This window comes from Diachasmimorpha longicaudata, chromosome 9 (genome assembly GCF_034640455.1).
Source record: "Diachasmimorpha longicaudata isolate KC_UGA_2023 chromosome 9, iyDiaLong2, whole genome shotgun sequence".
Taxonomy (NCBI): Eukaryota; Metazoa; Arthropoda; class Insecta; order Hymenoptera; family Braconidae; genus Diachasmimorpha; species Diachasmimorpha longicaudata.
This window is the reverse complement of record NC_087233.1, coordinates 4,891,185-4,912,757: the sequence shown is the minus strand read 5'-3', so window position 1 is coordinate 4,912,757 and position 21,573 is coordinate 4,891,185. Positions and strand designations below refer to the sequence as shown.

The window sequence follows — 21,573 nt, the reverse complement described above, 5'->3', positions numbered from 1 at the left end:
CCAGTTATACATAAAAAAAGAATTCCCTTTTGCCTCAGTAAATATTAAAGATAACGTTCTCATAAGAATCATTTTTTACAAGTTGAAAAAAAATGAAAAAAATTAGTTATTCTTCTTGTAATTTTCTTTCCCTCTATTTTCATGATCTTTATGATCCTCCTGGGGATTATCTCCGAGTCTCCACAGGTATAATATTCATATCTACCCTAATATTTATTTAAAATTACCTAGTAAGGTGTCGACTCTCTTCGTGAACTGCCATTTCCGAGCTTTTGAACTCGTTGAGCTCCTTCCGTATGGCCGCCTTGTCTTTCTGTGTCAGTCGGGTCCACGGTTTGTCAGCTCGCCTGTCGTAATCGTGGGCTTGAGTCACCTCAATGTAATCATTGAATCTGATGATCTACAAAATTCCAGAATATTGCGTGAATAATTGTCAAAAAAAATGTTCTCCATGAAAATTAAATTTCTGCAGATAAAAATACTCCTCTACAACATTATTACTTTTATTTAAAATCATTTGTCACTGTTTATTATTATTTACCTTTTTTTCCTTGAGCTCCTCAACCGTAGGCCGAAAACTCAATTTTCTCAGCAAATAGCGTTTCTTCTCCTCCTTCTGTTTCTTCTCCTCAGCTGGGCTTTGTTCTAAAATAAAATAGTCCAACGTTTCACTCGTAAATTCAAGTTTATTTGTACCCAAATGAACTGCTGGTGAGAAGTCACGTGAAATCATCATTTTGTTCGTCAGAACAAATGTTGAATCACATTTTAAAAATTTTATCCAGAGTATTCCACGTTTCCCAGTTCAAAAATTCATTCAACGTTATGTTTTATTTGAAATACACGTTCAAAACGACAAACTAATATTGAAAAATTGTTTTTTTTTTCGGTTTCATTAAGAGTTTCAATCCATTTCCAGTGCTGATTTCAATAAAATTTTTTTTTATTCATTCGTATCGATTTTCACAGCTTGAACACACGAAAATTAATTACAAACATTCCATTGCGTGTACAGCAAACAAATCTGGCCTCACAAACGAATATGGTCGTTGAATGATTGCGATTCTATAAATTTAATAAATTTCTAACAATTTGTTTTCATTGAACTGCCCTTTTCTGCTCTAAAAAAAATATTTCCTCTATATTTTTTTGTATTTGTTATTATTTATTTAAATACGTAGGCGTAATTCTACTGGAAATTGGGAATCCTTAAAATTCGATTCAGCCGAAAGAATCAAAGTACCGAAACAAAAAATAAAAAGTTTTAAATAATTGGTTACTAATTAACGTGGCATCTCGACTGATCACTTACTCTTCAAAATATTACGTTCCTCGAGTTCCTCCTGAGTTGGTCGCATGCTAAGCCGCCTGAAATCATACACAAACACAAGCATGATTCTCTGTACCTGCACTCAGTTATCAATCCTCCACATGAAATGGTTGTTATCATCATTGGGACAAAAAGTGAATACTCAAATGAAAACTAGAATAACAACAAATGGGCTTGAAAAACCCGACGAAAATAATTTCAGAGAAAAAATTCTTGGATGATAGTTATTGATAACGAATGTAAAACCACGTAATTGTGGGCAGTATCAGTATGAAAGTCACAGAAGGCAACTAAATGAATACTTAATCTTTAAATTTTTCTTTAATTACTGAGCCCTAATCAGTGACATTAAATCAAATTTAATGCGTAGTCGCGGTTTTGCCCCACCTTTTGGAAGTTTATTAATATTAGACTTCATTAATTTAGTTGTGTTGCGGGATATAGTTTGTTCGGGAGAGAATGATCGGGTAAAGGGAATTAGTCCTGTGGGAGTGATCCTGAAGACTTGATTGATGAATTACCTGATGAGTCGTGCACCGATTGCTTCCTTGCTCTCCTGTCTCTCATTGTCAGACTGTATTTGCAGAATATTACGGTTTATGAGCTCCTGTCTGTCTGGCCGAAGTGCGAGTTTCAGTGACAGTGACTCTTTGCGTGCAATTTTGGCTTGAAGTCGGCCTGGAAAACAGATAAACAAATTACTCGAGGCGTAAATAAATGGCACTAGCTACCTCTGGTATTTCAATTCCAGAGGAATTTCGTTCACTCAGTCTTTTCGAGTTCAGTAAAAAGTACCAGGAACGTGAAAAAAATGTAAAAATTACATTTCCAGATGTAATCGACGAGCAAAGTTAAACTGAATGAAAATTATTAATTAGGACTGACGGAAATTTCAGTTAAATTTCACTGGCTCGACAAGAAGATTTCCTGATGGATTCCGAATTATTCTGAAAGTTTCAGTTAAAATTTACGGAGTACATTGAAAATTTACTGACAAATACAGAATTATTTTCTTAATTACGTTAATAATGACGTAATTTTTTCTGGTGATTTCTCATCGTATTTTCGACGCTATCTCAGGAATTCGGGAGGTCAGGGAGTTAGTGATCTCATCGGGAAGCAGAGGAAATATCCGGCGGAAAACACCAGGGGATTGTTCATTCAACCCTCGAGGAGGCGCACGATAATTTCTCTCGCAAATAGTGCCTCCTCGGCGTCACGAGGACTTGGAGAGTTTGAATGGTTTGAATGAATCATTTCTGGCTTTTCAATGAGGCCATTCAGAATTTTCCACTACTTCAGCACTTCCAGCGAATGCACAAGTCAAAAACCCTTCCATTCGCAAACAAAAACAAACTGAAACTCTGTCACATCCCACAATTTTCAAAATAAAACGATTTTTCTGGATATCTCCCCCAACATCTTCAAAACTAAATTTTTCTATCAGAATCAAAAAATTACAAAGAAGTTCCCTAACTCAGGAGTGAGAATAAAGTTTCGATAAAAATTCCAGACGATCGACAGTAATTAATAAAAATTATCTCATTAGACAGCGACGAAAATTAATAACCACAAACTCTGAAGGTCGAATTTTATTGCCCCCCACGACTTGTGGTGCCCCAAAATTAAGTTTTCAAGATTGAAAATGTCGTTTTTAACCCATCATCAACAATTTTACTTCCCCCGTTCTCGATTGGAACTTTTCCTGACCCCCACGGACACGTGTCCGGGAGGTCCCCTCCTCGAGGCTCTCAAGTCATTAAAATCCAAAATATTTACAAGCAAATTGAATCTCAAAAAAATTTACCCTCGATCTCCGAACAACTAACACTTCTCTGCAACGGTAACAATTTTTCCGTCGATTGTAGTGACGCCTGGGCGATCGACAGCGTCGATGCTGTCCGTATTGACAGCATTTCGTCATCTCCAAGTGCCAAATATCTCGATAACAATAGCCCAATCGAACAAACTAGAAGTGACGATGGAGAAAAGGGAGAATATCGAGGCGTTTGACTCGCGATGTCGAACACAACTGAATGTTAAAAAAAAAATTAACTAAACGTTCGGGCAATTTTCGTCGCACCAATATAAACTTTCAAGGTATCGAGTCTTGCCATTGGTAATCCGTGGGCTGATGTGTGTACAAGTGCAGTGGGAAAACTCTTTCATCCCTACTACCTCATCCTCAAGATGATGTATAATTAGGTCTCGGGAGTAATCGTGAAGGCCTGATGATGAGGTGTTGGCCCACTCCATTGCCAAAATATGTGGAGGTGGGTTAACTATTACGTTTCACATTCCTCACAATCAGCTTCCTCTTCACGAGACTCTGAGGCATATGATTACACCTGACATGTATCAAAAAATAATGACACAGACGTATCAGGTGGATCCATATTCCGCAGTTAGTGATGGAGCAATTCGGATAATTTTACTGAATTAATTTACAAAATTTTACTGAATTAATTTCGAGATTTTGACTGAACGAAAGACAGTGCTGACAATGAAAACAGTCCTTCGGACCGGCTAATTTTGGCCGGACTGGAAAACTATAGACTGATTCAAGACTCAAATAAGGCTCGTCCACTGATGACTGGGTAATTGAGACTTGCTTGAGACTGTTGTGAGTCTTCCGGTGATGAGACTCACGAGAATCACTGACTCATTAGCCTGGTAAGACTGGATCGGATAGGACTTGAAATAAACAGTTGTAATAAATTTTTTTTCAAATTAAATTTGACGTTAAAAAAATTAATTGACGCGCGTGTCTCACAATGCGCGAATCGTCCGCTAAATTTAGTTTTTATTTCGTTGTCAACAAATTTCAAATTGTAACTGGTACCTCAACAAAAATATTTTTTCCCCTTTCTCACTCTGTTCGCTCGTTAATTTGAAATATGATATTTTGAGAAGAAAAAAAATTTAACACTTGTTAAAACAAAGAATTTGAAATTTTTTAACGATATTTTTCACCAATTAGACACTTTTTTACTTTTCCCAGTGAAAAAATAGTTTCCAAAACTTTTTTTCTTCCGCATGAATCATAACTCAGATATAAATATTTAAAACCACGACTAGTTGTTACTCATTTAAATCTTAGAATTGTTATAACGTTAACAAGACAAGTCTTCGTAGTAAAGACTATTGTTGATCTTTCCTCTGCACTTTATTCATTTATTTATTCATTTATCTACTGAAACACCCAATTACCTCATTAAAATCCCCAACTAAAAATTATCTAGATGTATTTATAATTGTTATTAAAATTCCTACATTTTTTACATTTTGACAGCAATTTTTCTCGCAAAATTTGCTATTTTTACTGCACTTGCCACGACTATTTCGAACTTTATTCCCTAATGAACCTAAGAATTATTATTATTCACTGAACATGCCGATTACCTCTCCCTCCTTTTCCCAAAAATTACGAGACCATTTTCCCCTGCGTATTACGTAAATTCCCCTGTCATTTTTACAACCGGAGTGCATTTTATTTTGTAACAAGATCGTGAGGTATGTGAATAAAATATAAACAACGTGGGGTCGGTGAATAATAGGCCATTTGGAAATATACTCACTCTCTTCATCCTCGTAATCGTCTCGGTAGAGCACTTGACCATCGTCCGAGCCATCCGAGTCCTCCCTGATGACATAGGGTCGGGCATTCTCTTTGTTCTCCAGGGTGCAGGGTAGAGCGAGACCGAATCTAACCGGTCGGCTACTGTAAATGCAACATTTTAAAATGTTAATCCATCGATTTTCACTAGAAGGGAGAGGACGGGGCTGAGTGAGCCTGGCGAACCGCAAATGCTCCAGGATCCGTTAAGAGGATTGATGAGATGTTCGTGAGGCGCTGGGGTAATGAAGTACTACAGAACATTTTTGTTTCGCCAGGGGCTCGAGAGTTAAAAAAACGAGGGGAATTAATCAAGTGGAACGGCGATAGAAAGTAACGAGCATTTATTATTTGTTTAATTATTTTTATGAGGATCTGGAGAACACGAAGAACTATTTGAATTCATTAGTGGAAAGACGAGATCATTTGACTTATCTGAGTCGAATTATTGAGGAATATCTCCGCGTCAAAGAGAGATGAAGGATTTTTTTTATATCATTTGTTGCTCTGAAATTCTTCCTCAAAAATGATAAAGAATTTGGTTATTCTTGCGGCAAAATTTTCAATCTCCAGTGCCTTTCGTTTTTAATTACACCGCCAGTTCCACTTCATCGAAGATCTGTTGAATTGGATGGACTCATGCAAAGCCAAATCAAGATAATTAACGTAAACTAGTTACCATATTCTCACCCTAGGCCTTAGCGGAGGCCTTCTGCAGTCAAGCATAAAGAGAGAAAGGAAAATAATGATTGGTTTACTAGGTGATTGATTATGACAGTGAGATGAATCGTGACTGGATCATCTTTTAATTTTGCACTACACGATGAGAAACATTCAATAGAAAGTATCAGAAAAGGCGGAAGATATCGAATTGAATAGAAATTATGAGTTGGAATGGAAATGTTACGGTTCCATCACCGAAATTTTACGTAGTTTTGCAAATGAACGATTTTTTTATTGGAAAAAAATGAATAAGAAGTGGACACTTCGTCTAACGAACAAAATATATTTAAAAATCCATTTTCATTTTAATAATTTCACTCGAATTTTTGTACTCGAGGCTGCAATAATTTTGGTTTTTTCCGTTAAATTTCACTGACTCGAGAATAGCGTAATTTTACCGATAATTTCTCGTCGTGTACCTAATGGTATTGATCGCATTGATCCCTTGAAAACTCACTTGAACGACGCGTGTAACTCCTGACGAAGTGTCAAGGGTCGATTCTCCTGTGTGGGAGTGCTCTGGGGGGTGCCAGGGCCACTGCCCGAGCCCTTCTTCTTCAGTGCACTCTTCAGGGGCATTGCATGGAACTTTGGCTCTTTCGCGGGTATCTCCTCCACTCGCGATGTGTCGATGCTCGGGTCCGGCTGGGAGTAGCGGATCTCGTAGAGGTCCACGTCGTCCTCCTCGACATCCACTTCATCTTCGTCTGGGAAACCAGATGAGAGAGCGAATTGAATGTGCGGATTTTTCAATCATTTATTTAATTTCAGAAGGGAAAATAAAGGGACGATTTAATTTATCGATTGCAAATTATCGGAAATCAATAGATAACTGACGTCTTATGTCTGACCTCATCAATCAATTGTTGTATTTCATCTTCATGACTTAATGACTTAATCAATCGGTCAAACTACTTAACATTGATATATATTGATATCCTAACGCTTCTGCTGACTAATATCTAATTCACAAGCAACTCATAATGACAGCTGTCATTGTCTCGTTGATTTTATCGACTGAGGGCTGATTTTTGTCGATTGACAGACGATTTTCTCCCAATAAAACTTGCGATTGATTCCAACGACTCGAAATTATTGCACAACTGATGATTGATTCGCTCATTAAACTGATTTTAATAGTCTTAATGATCGCAAATCATCTCATAATCGATGCCCCCTTTCTGATTGACTTTACCAATCATTTGTTGCGTTAGAATTTCAACGATTGGAAAGACCTCTCAACCATTTCGTCCACGATTTGGTGCCTTCCTGGACTTGTTAATAGGAATGAAGGGTTCGACACTCACCGTCATCTTCGCAGTCGGACAGTGGCATTTGCTGTTGTCTCTGTCGGGCCAGCAATGTTGGACTCGGTGAGCTGAACATCGGGGGTGGTGGAATGGGACCGATTTCACTTAATGGAATTGGCGGCTCAGGCAGCTCAGACAGCATCAGAGTATTATGAGGTGGCATTGGTGACATGTACCTGTCAATCACCTGCTGCTCCTCAGCTGTCTGTAGCGATCTTTCTTTTTTCACTGCTACATAAAAATCATTTTTTTATTTATTGACAGTTTAACATTTCCTGGTAAAAATCATATTGTAAATATTTTTTAAAATCCACATTTCAATCAGTGAATTGCGTTTTGTTTAGAGAAGATTTTTTAGTAAAAATAGAGTAAATGGACATTTTTTTTCATAAAAATTCTTTTGATATTAAAAAAAAATATTTCTTTTAAATTTATTGAAGTGCATGTGAATAAAATTGTCTTTTTTTAAATAAATAGATTGATTGGAATTAACTTATGGATTGGAATAGAATCGCAAGAGAAATTCGATCGTTCGCAATAAAAAGAGATAATAATAAAAATAATGGTAACGACGAAATTTAATTAAATTGGAAATCTAAAAAGTCGTATTGAATTTCGCATAATTAAATAAATATTTAATTAGACATCACAACAGGCAATAATGATGATAAATAATTCTTACGAAGTCGTGAGTAAATTGAATTAATTATTCGAACGCCTATCGCTGATTTATTAACAAAACAATTATACCGGATCTGATAGGAGATTAATTTTCCATTTGTTTCAAATAAATTCAATCATTTGAACGGACATACCTCGAAGCATGACCAGCCGCCTGTCGAGGCTTGTCGATGCCTGGAAGTGGCTCGGTCTCTTCGGCTTCTGATCCCCCGATTGTCCCCCCACATCCTCACTAGATGCAAGCTCACCACTTGGTGATAATGCCCCATTCGTACTCTGTTCAGTCTTTTCCTTTTTCGGCTCTGGAACAACAAAAACAAATTCAGAAAATTAATTTCCAGAAGTCTCGATAAGCTCGAAGCACAAATTTTAAGTTGAAGAAGTCAGTAATAAAGTTAAAAGCACAAACTCAATAAAATAATCGTCTTGTCTTGTCATTTTTCTTGGAGAAAAAAATTATTTCTCAAATTTCTTTTGAAAATACAAATTGTTGAATTTTTTTTTAAAGCTCGGACCATTTTTTGTCTCCCTCTCCTAAAGCTCAAATTTCAGGGAAATGTCAATTCGCTGTTTTAGTGTGAGCACTCCCTATAACACTAGTTTTTTCATCTCCTCCCGCCCCCACGTGTTTGTCTCTCGTTGGAATTTCATTGGCACAAATCCAAATTGACGATAGCCATGCCCCAGAAAACCTAGTGAAATTCATCAAACTACATTGGCACGAGTGAGAGAGAATTCGCGGTCATTTCTTCAATCATTTTTTTTCCTTCATTTTCGTTTTTTTTTCAATTTTTTACCCTCGGTAATTGTCGGCCGTCCCCGAGAATCGATGTCACCCTGACCGCCCATCTGCGGTTAGACCGCGTTAACGAGTCGGGACAAAGCGGTGAATGGTCGGGGGTTGGGGGGAGGGGATTTATATACTGCTAATCCTGTGATTGAAACGATGAACTTTGGGCACAAACTACTGGCGTGGGCAGGAGGACCGTCTATCACTGGTTTTCCAGCACTAAACAATTTTTTAAATTCGTTTGTTGATGAAGGTTCGAAGAGGGTGGCTGAGGGGGTGGGATTGTGGGGGCGGGAATGCTTCCAATCGATAGATCTGAAAATTTCAGGCCGAATTAAAAAAAAAACTGTCCGTTTTGGCTCAGTAGAACCAAAAAAAATCCTAAATGAAATTTTCTAGATGATTCATAGATCGTTAGATCATTTACGTAGCATTGGGGTAGAATAGGCTGGTGTGAATTCACCGAATAGTCGAAGGTATGCTCTTTCGAGGGGAAGAAAGACGGGCTTTTTTGCCTGGGTAGATCCCTCAAAAATCCTAAATTATTCTGTAGATCATTCTAGATCATTGTCCGTCAAATAACTTCCGAATTTTTGGCTATTACTTTGGTTCTATGGGAGCTAAATGGACCATTTTTTTTTTAATTTGTGGGTAAATTTCCCGATCCATCGATTGGAGTCATCAAAAAATCCGCCCCACCCGTTCTTCCCCATAAAAAAATCTGGTCTTTTAAAGCTCACATTAAAAAATCGCAAAATGGCTTATTTTCATTTTTACATCACTATAAGCATTTCGGCCCACGCAACGACATTATGAACGCCCCCATAAATAATATATTGCAATAAAAAATGTTCGAGATTTTGTTATTCATTACCACCCCCGCGTTATTCCACTGCAACTCGCACCATCGATTGCATCAACTATTTTATGTCGGTCTTAAATTTTCCAAGATCATTCCCAGGGGTGAGCATTAGAACAACTAACACCACCCGCGTACCGATTGGAAGTAAAAATAGAAGCACCAGCTGGTGTGAAATAATTTTTCCTCACTTGAGATGAAAATTGAGTCTATCTTTCATTCTCATAATTGTCATTGCGAGGGAGATTGGCGAATGAGAGGGAGAGATACAAAGGGAAGACGAGGGGGGGAGAAGGGGGGGGTCATAGAATGACCTTGACCGATTTTATGCCACCGTGAAAACCAGACATGTGGGGGAGGAATGCTAAATTTCTCTAAAAATAAAAGTGGCATTTCGTTGCCGGGGGAAATAGTTGAGTTAATTATTCCAAGAATTTCCATATGAATTGTTTCATTTTCCAGACAAATAAATCTAGTGTATTTGAAGTAAATACAGCTACGGGAACAATTAACTCTATTTGTGCATCCGAAAAATCTGTGATTGGATTGCAGATGGTATTGAAATGAAATTTTGATTGGATGACAAACAAAATGTAAATAAATGTTTTATTCATTTAGAAAATACCTGGGGCAAAATGGACTAACGGAAAATTTGAGTTGGAATTTTAAAAAAAGGATTGATTTTGGTCGAGAATTTTGGAGAAAATCCCAGATCGTTTATGGATTTTTTTCAATTAAATTTCGATCGAAAATTCAATGATCTCGAGATCATTTTGGTAATTTTATCTGTAATTCATGATCTATGAAGGCATACTAGATTACTTTTTTTCTATTGGATAAGTGGGAAAATTCTCGACAATAGAATTGATCTACAGCGATTTCCTGTAGATCATTTATCGATCTACAGATCATTTTTTTTCGCTGTAGCTCGCCTTCTATGGGAGCCAAATCGATTGTTTCACATTTATAAATAAATTTCCTGATCTATCGATTGGGGTCGCAATCAACCCCCTCAGCCCCTCAATAAAATTTAAACATCTCTCGTGAAAAAAAAATCCCAAAACTGAAAAAAAAAAACCGCACAAATTCACGACCGCGAAAATAAAATTCCGTCCATTTCACCTAATGGCATGATGCCCTCATCGGATTATATCCAGAATGTTAATCCCCAAAAACGAATACCAGGGCATAAAAATAAAAAAATAAAATGGAATCTCCAACAAACGGGCAACGCTGCGACTGAACCAGGAGGTGGAACATAAAAGCGATAAAAAAAAAATAAAAAAATGGTGAGCATTAAAACAAAACCCCCTCCCTCCCCCCTCCCCCACCGCCAAACCCCCTCGTGTCGTTACCATCTGTCGACAACTTTTTATCCAGCACTAGTGCGCAGCAGTGTCGACGATTAAAATGTAATTCGCCGTACCAAGCATTTTCTCACTCCCCTAATATGCACTTTTTTACTCATTCTAATTCTCGATTTTCTTTTTAACACTTTTCCACACATTTTCACGAGACTTTACAGCCCTGGTGCGATGAATGCATCCATAATTCAAGCGTTTTACCAACTTCTCGAATCGCATCGAGTTTTTACACTGGAACAAGACGTATTATCCAGATTCACGAGAATTCCTTTGGTTTATTTGGGTCATTGTGTGGGTCCCCGTATTTGTCGGTGATTTTATCAGTTTATGCGACGTCTGAGGTGATGATTTGGGGATTTTTTTTGGAAATTTGAGTGATGAATGATTCATCAGTACGATCACTGGGTCATTTTGATTCAAAATCAGAGGAAATCAATCCCGAAATCGATATAAATAATTAATAAATTGATATTTCCGGATGTGTACTCTGATGTGTTGGCAATTGAATTTTTTTAGAACGATCAATAGATCAATTTGGTGAAAAAAAATCGATACCAGTCATACGAATTTTCAAATTAAATCGCTATGTTGATGATGTCTTCCACATAAAATTATTATGACTTATCTCCTTTTATCTGGACGCGGCTGAACTGCGACCCCTTTATCGATAACGATCTTCTGTCGATTTTACTACTTAGTATTAAGTCGACAGTTGTTCTTCCTCGTGCGATATAAACAAATAACAGTAATTAGAAGAAAACCTCCTTATTCCAATTAATTTAACTCCCCAATTCCAATATTAATGATTGACTAATTGGTTTTTCAATTAAAAATTTTATTTCTGATTGCAGATCATCATTACCCCGATAAAAAATGTCCTGAGATAGGTCAGACTAATATTAATGATTCACTGATTGATTGATCAATTCAAAAGTCTGTTGATGATTGCAGATCATCAGATGTCTGATTGTCCTTGACGATCATCACCAGGACTTCGACTGACCGAATAAAAATACCCTGGGATAGGTCAGACCAATATTAGTAATTAAATGATTGGTTATTCGATTAATTCTGGTGGTGACTGCAGATCATCAGCCTAATTGTCATTGAAATCATCAAGAGGACTTCAGCGTGTAAAAATGTCCTGGGAAAGGTCATTTATATTCCTGGATTTTTTTTTACGTAAAAAGTTTCAGGCCAAACTCCTCATGAACTTGAACCCCTCAGCCAACAGGTCGCCAACCCCACGCATCCCCGCTCGAGGGCAAAATATGATTTACATTCATCGAAAATACCTCACCAGTGAATCTATCGCCCTTCTTGTACCCGGGCGGTAGAAAATCAGCAGGTGGTGTTATTGGTGGTGCTGATTCCCAACACGGTACAATATCGGGTTGTACTTGGCACTGATTGAATGCCCCTGGCAATTCCAGGGCTTTGTGCTGCTTATCGCACCGCCGGCGACGTCTTCCACTTGGGCCGAACGTCTTGACAGCCGCCAAAAAACTCACCCCACTCATATCCCCAATTATTCCCCTCTATTGTCACAGGCTAAAAAATTAGTCAATTATTTCTCTGCTATCAAAAAGAATCAAATTTTACAATTAGAAAATTGACATTTCAACTCCCCGGGGCCCATAGTGACTCCAATAGATAGCCAGAAAAATTTCAGATTGAAAAAACTGCCCCTCGTCTGCTCATGCATTTTAGAATAAAAAAATTGGAATAATATAAGACCTGTCCCCTTATTTCTCCTTTTATTCATCGGGTAATGGGGCAAAATGGATTATTATGGCTGGAATCTCATTGGAAAGTGTCTTAGCTATCCAACGAGCCCCCACTTGACCGGTCAAAAAAATTTATAAAAGCTTCAAAATTGAAATTTTCGAAAGTTTCAAAAATTGAGGTTTTTTAAAATTTTTAAAAGTGAAACTGTTTTCGGCGATCTACAAGATTGTCATGGAACAGTAATTATGAAAACTTCTGATGACCAACACGGAGGAACTACTATTTTTGGATGAAATTTCCAAAAATATCCTAAAACCAAAAATCGACGTTTTCCGGCAATTCCCCTCATTATCCACAACTGATCAAGACTAAACAATTTATTATCGTTTCAATTAAATTTTAAATTCCTCTGGCTATCCAATGAACCCCCACTCGGTCCCTCTTCAAAAAATAGGAAAACTCGCGAAAGCTCATTTTCCGCAAATATAACAACTAAAAAATTGTCGAGAAAACGTTCGATAAATCACAAACGGAAACGAAAAACTGGAGAATTATTTACAGAGACTATTCCTCGAGTCACGACTGACATGAACTGACTGTCAAAGAGTCGGTGAATGCCTGAGCAAAAGCTCGCAAACGACTTCAGTTGCATCTGCGCAACTCCGCGTGATGGCGCTGCGTGCGACAGACGCGTGGGCGCTTGCGACGGCCGAGTGGGAGTTTATGGGGAGGTGAAAAGCATTGGAGAGTGGGTGGGGGTGGGTGGGGGGTGACTGCGTGCAGCCGGGAACAGAGGACCGATCGTTACGAGGAAAAACTCGAGTTTGAAACGAGAAAAGCTCGACTCCCATTCCTAGAGCTTTTTTTTGCAACACAAAGGGATAGATTTTTTTTATGCTGAAGAGACAAATTATTGATTGTAAGGGGTGGACCTTCAGGAGTCTAGGGGATTCCACGTTGAGAATTTTTTTAGGAGAAATTTATGATGTGAAAAGTGTCGGAGAGCTTTTTTAAGGTTGATTAATTTTTTTCTTCGGGAAGATAATCAATTTTTTGGACGGGAAGGGTTGAGTTTTTTGTCGGCTTGAGGTTATTATTCTGGGAATTCTTGGGATATTTATGTGGGTGCCTTTGGGGTGGGGAAAGGGCTAAATGAGGGTCAAAAAATGGTGGGATGGAATTTCATTGAAAAATTGGGATTGAAACGAAATCAAGGGTTAGAAATTTTTTTTGAGATAATTTTTTCGATGCTAGATGTTGATTAACTTTTTCTTGAAGGTTAATCAACATTTTTCATGGAGATATAATTAACTGTTGCGAGTGAGAAGGGTTAGCTTTTTCGGTTTAAATTAATCACTCCAGAAGCTTTGGAGATATTTATTTGGGTTCGCTAGGAAGAGGGAGAGAAGAGTGTAAGTGAGGTCGAAAGGGTCACAGGGTTCAAGTAATGGTTCATAACTGTGAGAGGAATATTATGAGCTGTAATATACGACATATTTTATTCCGTATTAACATTCGGTTAGGGGTCGTGGCTCAAAGGTTCAGTATATAATGTAATGTAAAAATATTAAAAAATATGAATAATAGGGCGTCCTTGTTATTAATTAACATGGAAATATCTCTAATCCAGCGCAGAGGGTGATATTAAAGCTGAGTAAACACGATACCCTCAAGCTGTTGAATTAAGCACTGAGCTTTTAATTCCAGTAATTGCTCATAGCACTTAATCCAACAAACTCTTTCCCTGACCTTGAACTCACTACTGGCACTTTCAAAAGGTACTAAAACCTTAGTCGCTCCTCCATTGTCTAAATAATCCGTAAATCGATGCACAAGTGCTGGGGAAATTCACCGAGTCATTGATACCCGTTGGAGAAATGAAAATAAAAACAGAGAGAAATGAAAAAAAAAAATCGTCTAGCCATTCAGACACGTGGAGGTCCATTCATCTGCGCTGAGGATGACGTCGATGAACTCGTTGAATAAAAAAAAAAATACACGGAATATTTACACATCTATTTTGGAGAGACGTACGTGGAGCTTTCAGTCTTACAATTGGTAATTTTTTTTTTTTTATATTCGTGTGTCTTGTCACCGGGGAAATCAAGGGATGTATTTTTTATTGATGGAAGAAACGAGGAAGTGAGAGAGTAAAGTTATACGAGCTCTCGGGCAATGTTTTTTTTTCACTCTGAAAAAATTGTCGTAGTAAATGCCAACGGATGAAACATGTCAAAGAATTTTTTTATATTGCGTTTGGGAACAGTTAATTCAAAGAAGTATTTTTTTACTGAGAAAAATAGGGGTTGAAATTCTGGGGTGGATAATGCCGCATCCAACAGATCAAAAAACTTCAGGTGGAATGAAAAAAAAATGGATCGTTTCGCTCCCATAGACCCGGAGATAATCCTAAATGAATTTTCATAGATCATTTATCGATCGCTAGATCGTTTTCACATTTTCGGGACCAGACGCCCGGGAGATGAGGCGATCGAATAGTCTGGGAAATTCCCTGTTGATTTCCGAAAAAATCAGTCATTTTGCCGCAGTAGATCTCTCAAAAATCCTCAATGCGACTATAGATCATCATGGATCATCCACTGCTAGATTATGTTTACGTTTTTCGCTATATCTCGGGTTCTATGGGAGCAAAATGGACGATTTTTTTTTTAATCTGAGCTAGAATTTTCCGATACATCAGATGGGGTCATCATCAACCCCCTCCTGCCAACCCTTCTTCGCGTCCCAAAAAAAAAAAAATGAATAACGCGAAAAAATCGTCTCATGTTGTTCTCTGTTGTCTCAGAGGATTTATGAAGCCTAATTAATTATTTTTAATCAACGTCAGTCATGAAGATGAACAGCTGCATGTACTCGGTGATTTTTCACTCGTTGAGAGGTCTGTTGAGACTGTTTGGAGGATCTCCCGGGACTTGTGGCTTCGGTATGGGAATAGGAGAGGGTATATCGATCATTCTCCTTGTATCTTGGGTATTCCCTCGTACATTGTACACAGGCTTACGTGAAACAAAATACTTCGTTGAGGTGCTTGAATACCTTCGTTATATCGTGTTTATGATGCACTTCAGATGCATCAGAGAATTAACAAACAATTTTACCAGAGCTAAATTTAATTAGTTGAGAGGGGAGTGATCATGAAGGGATGAAAATCATTATCGCAAAATCAAAAATATTTATATCACTAATCCAAACGAAAATTTCCCACTCTAATTAGATATTTTATAACATTTGTAGAATGTTTTTTTTTTCAATAGAAAAAAAGTTCTATTTTTTTTTTTTAATGGGACAGGGCTTTTTTTAATGGGGAAAATGAGGCCAAGTAGGTCGAGCTTTTCATCTGCGAGAATTGACGTGGCTTTCAAAATAATTCAGATAAAAAAAAAACTAAAGGAAATCGGGGACATGTGTCCTTACATGTCCTGCATCCCCTTTTTCAAGGGCAGCTTCATCCTCCCCACCCCCCTGCAGTCATCGGAGATTGGACCAACGGTATGAGGCAGTGGAAAAAAGCTCTCGAATATTTCCATTGCTAATTAAAGAAAAATAGCCCATTCTGCCCACATATTTTTTTCACATTTTAGGAATTAATTAGAATTGATGAGAAGATTTTCTTTGGTTATTTACAATTTTTTGTTGTCTATTTTAATAACAAGTTAATTTTTCTTTCTTTAGAGGGAACGAATTTCGGTTTTTTATGTGTAAAGTGGGGCAAAAGGGATTAGATTTCTTTACATGGGTTGATGGGGATGCTTAATTATTGAGGTGATTGAGAGGATGATTATTACTTTGAAGAAAGGGAAGGAAATGTAGGACATGTGTCCTGCTATTTTCTGCATCCATTTTCCATTGGCAGTTCCGCACTCCACCCCTTCCCTTTTATCCCGGGGGGTTGGACCAACCGCCGAAAAGATCGATGCCACGAGGCGGTGTACAAAAGCACTCGAGTACATCGTAGATGTAACATTGAGTAAGGGTCAAGGTCTTTGTACATCTCATCTCTATATCAACGACTGCATCATCGGTTGATAATGTTGTTTACATTCCCCCTGTGGCAGACGGCCCCGTAGGGAATGTACATCAAGGTTTTACGAAGATCCTGGAAGTGATGGCCCATCGAAAGCGACTTTTTCTTTTCTCTTCGTGAGACGTTATTACGAAAAGTATTGGAAAATGGTACAATGAAACTTTATTTTTTATCCGAGAATTTCCAATCACTTCACGAGCTTTTATTTAGGAAAATTGAGACTTGAAATTTTGGGGTGAATTATGGTTCTATCAGAAGGCGGAAGATTTTTGCTGGAATTGAAAAAAAAATCCACTCGTTTGGGTCCGATAGATCTGGAGAAAATCCTGAATTAATTTTTATAGATCATTTATCGATCGCTGGATCATTTCCGCACGATCGCGACGAAATTATGCCAGTGGAGAGTCTTGGAAATTTCCCATTGAGGTGAAAAAGATCGAGACATTTTGCCTCAATAGATTTCGAAAAAATCCTGAATAATTCTGTAGATCATTTTAGATCGTCGATCGCTGGATCGCGTTTTCCTTTTTCACTGTATCTTGGAATCTATCGGGGTGAATCACGTGATTTTTTTTTTTAGTTCAGTTAGAATTTTCGGATCTGTCGAGTGGGGTCATTATCGACCCCCTTAGCGGCGAGAGTTAGGTCAGTGTTCGGACAAGAAATCAGAGATTGTGGTTTTAGTGTATTTTCAAGTATGATAGGATGTACGAAAGGATTATTACCGCTCTGTAATTATTGTTTTTCATTCGAGAAAATTCTGCCGCTGAAAGGGAATTAATTCGATTGCATTAGAGTTGACAGATTAATTAATGGATCAATTAGTAACTTCCGATGAATTTACGCATCGCTGAGCTCCGTAAAAATAGCAAAAAAATGAATGGAAAAGAAATTAGATGACGTGTCCTTGGAGAGTTGAAGCCTTGAACTCGGGGAAATGAGAAATTTCGCGAGCAGATTTGGCTCCGGGATATTTCGAGACTGAGAGATGAGCTTTGATCTTATATCCCACGAAAAAAAAACCATAAAAATAGATCCGGAAAATTAAAAGTTTTGGAAAAACCGGAAAAAATATGTAATTCATTTACTTCAGAATTTTCCGGGAAAACGAAAAACTTTTTCCATCATCTTTTTTCGTGAATTTCCCCGTGGTTTTCCAGAAAAGTTGAGGTAGAAAATGAAGTTGTGGTCTGTGAATGGAATCGAAAATGTTCGGCGCTTCCAATTGAATCCGGGCTTTTCCAAATCCCATTATTAGTTACCGACATAATCTCATATTTGTAAACAAAGAATTTTCCTGAAGGTCAATAAGTTTTCTTGCGTGTTCCTATTTTCACGCGATTCTAGAGGAGAAGAGAAATGGTCAGGCGTCAAATAATGACGAAACTATATAAAACAATCATTTGCCAATAAATAAAAGAAGAGAACCCATTGTGCCCCTGAACTTTCCAAAGCGTATTTCGAAGAAAATAAAAACTTTTCCATTCTCCTCCTTTTCCTAGATTTTTTCTACTTCACAAGTAATTTTCACTCGAGCTTTTCTTCAATAAAAAAATAAAACCTCAGTAACATAAACATAATATTATGTTAATCATATGAAATCGCTTGAAGTTGTTGAAATTTCCTGATTTTCATTCGAAATGACATTTATCTCAAGGGATTTTCACCTTGAAAATAATTTTTCCTCGTGAGAAACAAAGAGACTGCACTCTACTCAGTATTTTCCTCACATTTATTCAGATTCATCGAAGGAAAATAATTTTCCGCCCAGACATGTCTGCCCTACGTGACGGGCAATTCCAATTGGACCACAATTTTCCGAAAAGCCACGTGACAATCCGACAGATTGTATTTCCAAGGTTCACGGCCACGTCAAGGACAATTTCTCGTCTTTCCCATTTTTCTTTCATTTTATTTTTAAACTCGAGAATGAAGGACAGAAACTTGGGGTTTTTTACCCCCTTCATTCCGCAAAAGTGTCGGAAGGGGAGGAAACTTGGGGGATGAGATAGCCTTCTTCAGTAGATACAGGTATACTATTCAGACGCCCACTCTCGGAAAATTCAATTTCCCATTGATGTTAGTACGTGCTTTTCTTTAGAGAGATACAAAACGTTTACTGTTGGGGGTGGAGGGGGGGGGGCGAGAATTATTAAGAAAATTGGAAAATTGCGAGAACGATGTTTGCTCTAAGATATTTCATATTTTCAAAAAAATACTCCGGCTTCGCCCGAATCGATTTTCCAAAAATCCTGATTGATTCCGTAGATCATTGATCGCTAGATGATTTCCACATTTTTCGTTGTAACTCAGCTTCTATGGGACCAAAATGGATACTTTTTTTTTTCATTTCCCTTAGAATTTTCCGATCCACATAATGAAATCATCATTAACCCCCTCTCTTCAGAACTCATTTCCACGAACATTCAGTGGAGGGAAAAATTTCATTGATTTTTTCTCTAATGCAGAAGAAAAATCGTTCAGCATCTGCATTTGTTCGAGTAGAACTGCAGTTTGAGAGGTACGAGACATCTGCTATTGATTTATGACCCACTACGGGTACACTGCGACCGCCCAAGACATTCATCTCGACATTATTTTCCGCAGACGAGGAGAATGTTCCGTAAATTCCTCATTCTTTTTGGCGTAAACCCTTCGTCAATGTTTTTTATAATATTTTGAGACCGCGTCGAGGTAAGAGCCACCCGTTGCTCGACAATTCCGAGGTATTTACAGAGAAAATACAAAATTACAAGAGGAAATGTCTCGAGACGGAGGAAAAATTTCTCGAGTTATTTCAAGAAATACCTACTTCACATATCCTCGAGTATCTCAATAACCAAAAGCGTTCGGACAACGAAAATACTCGCATTGAATAGTCCGGAAGTTTTCCGATTTCAACCCCTACCTATGAACCCATTTTGCCCCGGCAGTTACTAGCAAATCTGAAACCTAGAATCGAGCGAAAAAAATTTGTTTTGTTGTCCCTAATTTTTTAGTAAACCACCGGGGCAAAATGGCTCCATAATCAGGGGTTGGAATCGCAAATTTCTCCAGCTCCTCAACAACGTAAGAAACATCCCCCTATTTTTTGAACATCTAAAATTTATCCCATTCAGTTGGAATTTATTTTTTAAAATTCAATGGAAATCTGTTATTTTCTTCAACGCCGGCTCACAAGCGTTGAAAATTGTCAGGAAATGTGAGTTTCTGAAGCCAAGAGCTCTCTCAAATTCCCGTCAACTCCCATTTGCAATGCTAGAGCAAGTGGAAAATCCCCTTACACATTACCAACAACACCTGACACCCCCTCCCCCCCATCCCTCCTCACCCCCCTGGCCCCAACTACTAAATCGTAAAGTGACGTTATTGGTCACAAATGTCTCAACGACTTCTTTTACGACTTCACTCACTCATCCCTTCACACTCCAGCATCAAAATGGTGGATTTTGTTGCAACTCTAAGGATATGGTATAAAACAAGAGTAGCAGTGGAAAGCGCAACGGATATGTTTTGTCAATTTTATTATTCCCTTTCCGCAAATTTCCGTCTGTGGTGCTTTTTTTGGAATTTTATTTCACCGCTGGAGGATATCCTGGAGAAAATCTCAAGTACCGAGAGCAATTTCAGGTCATCTGCGGCGAGATGGGATGGACTTGGGGGTGAAGGCTACGGAACGGCAGATGGTATCGATTTTTTTAAAGAAAATGCACTGAACCGATTTTTGTTTTTTGGGTGTGAGATTTTTGATTGGATTTTGGGGGGGAAATATAGCGGAGAGGGTGGGTAATAATGTTGGTGGGGAATTGGAAAAAAATCGCCAATTTTGGAGGATTATTACCGGAGGTATGAAGGATATAGTGTTTTTTCATACGCAGGGACGAAAAAATGTTTTTTTTGTTATGTGAAATGTTTTTTATGGAATATTCAGGGGGATTGGAATTTTTATACTGAAGATTGAGTGGTGGATGTCATAAGTGACTTCCGGAATTATCCATTTAGCACATATTTAATAATTTATTCGCTGGGAAAAAAATATTCTGTTGTAGGAGGACGAAAAAGTGAACTTTCGCCTCTAGTACGATAAAACAATTTTTGAATGCATGCGAGGACCTGAGGACGAGCTTCGAAGTACCTAGAAGGGTTGAAAGATAATGATTTTCACGGGTCACTCAGTACTTTAATTATTTGAGCGTACGAAAAAGTGGTTTTCCACACCTCGTGATAAAAAACTGATTTTTTCACGATTGAAAATGTGTGTTCGACGATATCTCGCGTATTTGTGGAGCAAAATAGGCCGTCCCCCAGTGTTTTCAACCGGAAATTTTCCCGACTATACAACAGACACAATTTCAATTCTCCCCGACCTCTTTCCCTGGCCGCGATAACCTTCGAAATCACCGAAAATGGAAACAATATTTGGGGGTTTGAACTGGGAGTGTTAGACGGTCTCTGGATAACGTGTTGAAACATCAAAGGTAAACTTCGCATATTCATTCTCGGGTTCAAGCCATCCACCCCTCCTCGGCTTTCATCAATTTCACGGTCGACCGGATGTAGGTCGTGAATCGATAACCACCGCAGGATTTTATCCGGGGGATGGCTCGGATGCAGGAAGAAAATTATCGTCTTCAGTCTATTTACCACTACAACACTTTCGATCTCCCTGATTTTGGGGGTTAAACCAAAGTGGTGAAGCCTAGAGGGGTTGGAAAGGGCCTCGTTAAAGACCCTGACAATTTTCCGACGGGAAAAACCCCGAGAAAAGCGCGCGATCTTTAAAAAATTCACCCCTGCGGTTCTCAAAAAAAAAAATAAGACGAGGGCTCATTCCTTTGGAGCTTTCGACTCAAAAAATCAAAATAAAAATCAAAAAATTTGTCAAAGGAGGAACTCTCGTAATTTATTTCTCAATATCATTCACCTGAAATTTCTTTCGCTTCCCTCTGCCATCATTTTCCCCACCCCCTCCCCTTCCCTCCGCAGATTACCTTAATTACCGAGAAGTTCATCAGGAAATGACTGCACCGAACTTCCCCAACGACTGGGTAATTTTCCAAGGTCAGCCACCCGGAATATCAAATATCCCTCGACCCCCCCCCTCCCCCCTAGGGGCCACCGGTAACT

At 38.2% G+C, this 21,573-nt stretch overlaps 1 protein-coding gene across 9 annotated transcripts in view; it reads right to left on the bottom strand.

The window, feature by feature from the left end:
* LOC135165835 (phosphatase and actin regulator 2) overlaps nucleotides 1–21,573 on the bottom strand; it is a 93,400-nt gene that overhangs the window by 4,803 nt on the left and 67,024 nt on the right. For 7 of the 9 annotated variants that reach the window (XM_064127563.1, XM_064127564.1, XM_064127566.1 and 4 more), the window contains 9 exons: nucleotides 7,795–7,962; nucleotides 6,977–7,210; nucleotides 6,127–6,376; nucleotides 5,626–5,658; nucleotides 4,909–5,051; nucleotides 1,852–2,008; nucleotides 1,313–1,368; nucleotides 542–645; nucleotides 228–400 (listed from right to left, as the gene is read on the bottom strand). In XM_064127563.1, the coding sequence (XP_063983633.1) occupies nucleotides 228–400; nucleotides 542–645; nucleotides 1,313–1,368; nucleotides 1,852–2,008; nucleotides 4,909–5,051; nucleotides 5,626–5,658; nucleotides 6,127–6,376; nucleotides 6,977–7,210; nucleotides 7,795–7,962 (1,318 nt within the window). The remainder of the gene's footprint in view (nucleotides 1–227; nucleotides 401–541; nucleotides 646–1,312; nucleotides 1,369–1,851; nucleotides 2,009–4,908; nucleotides 5,052–5,625; nucleotides 5,659–6,126; nucleotides 6,377–6,976; nucleotides 7,211–7,794; nucleotides 7,963–21,573) is intronic. The other 2 variants (XM_064127561.1, XM_064127562.1) reach the window with 2 other exon arrangements.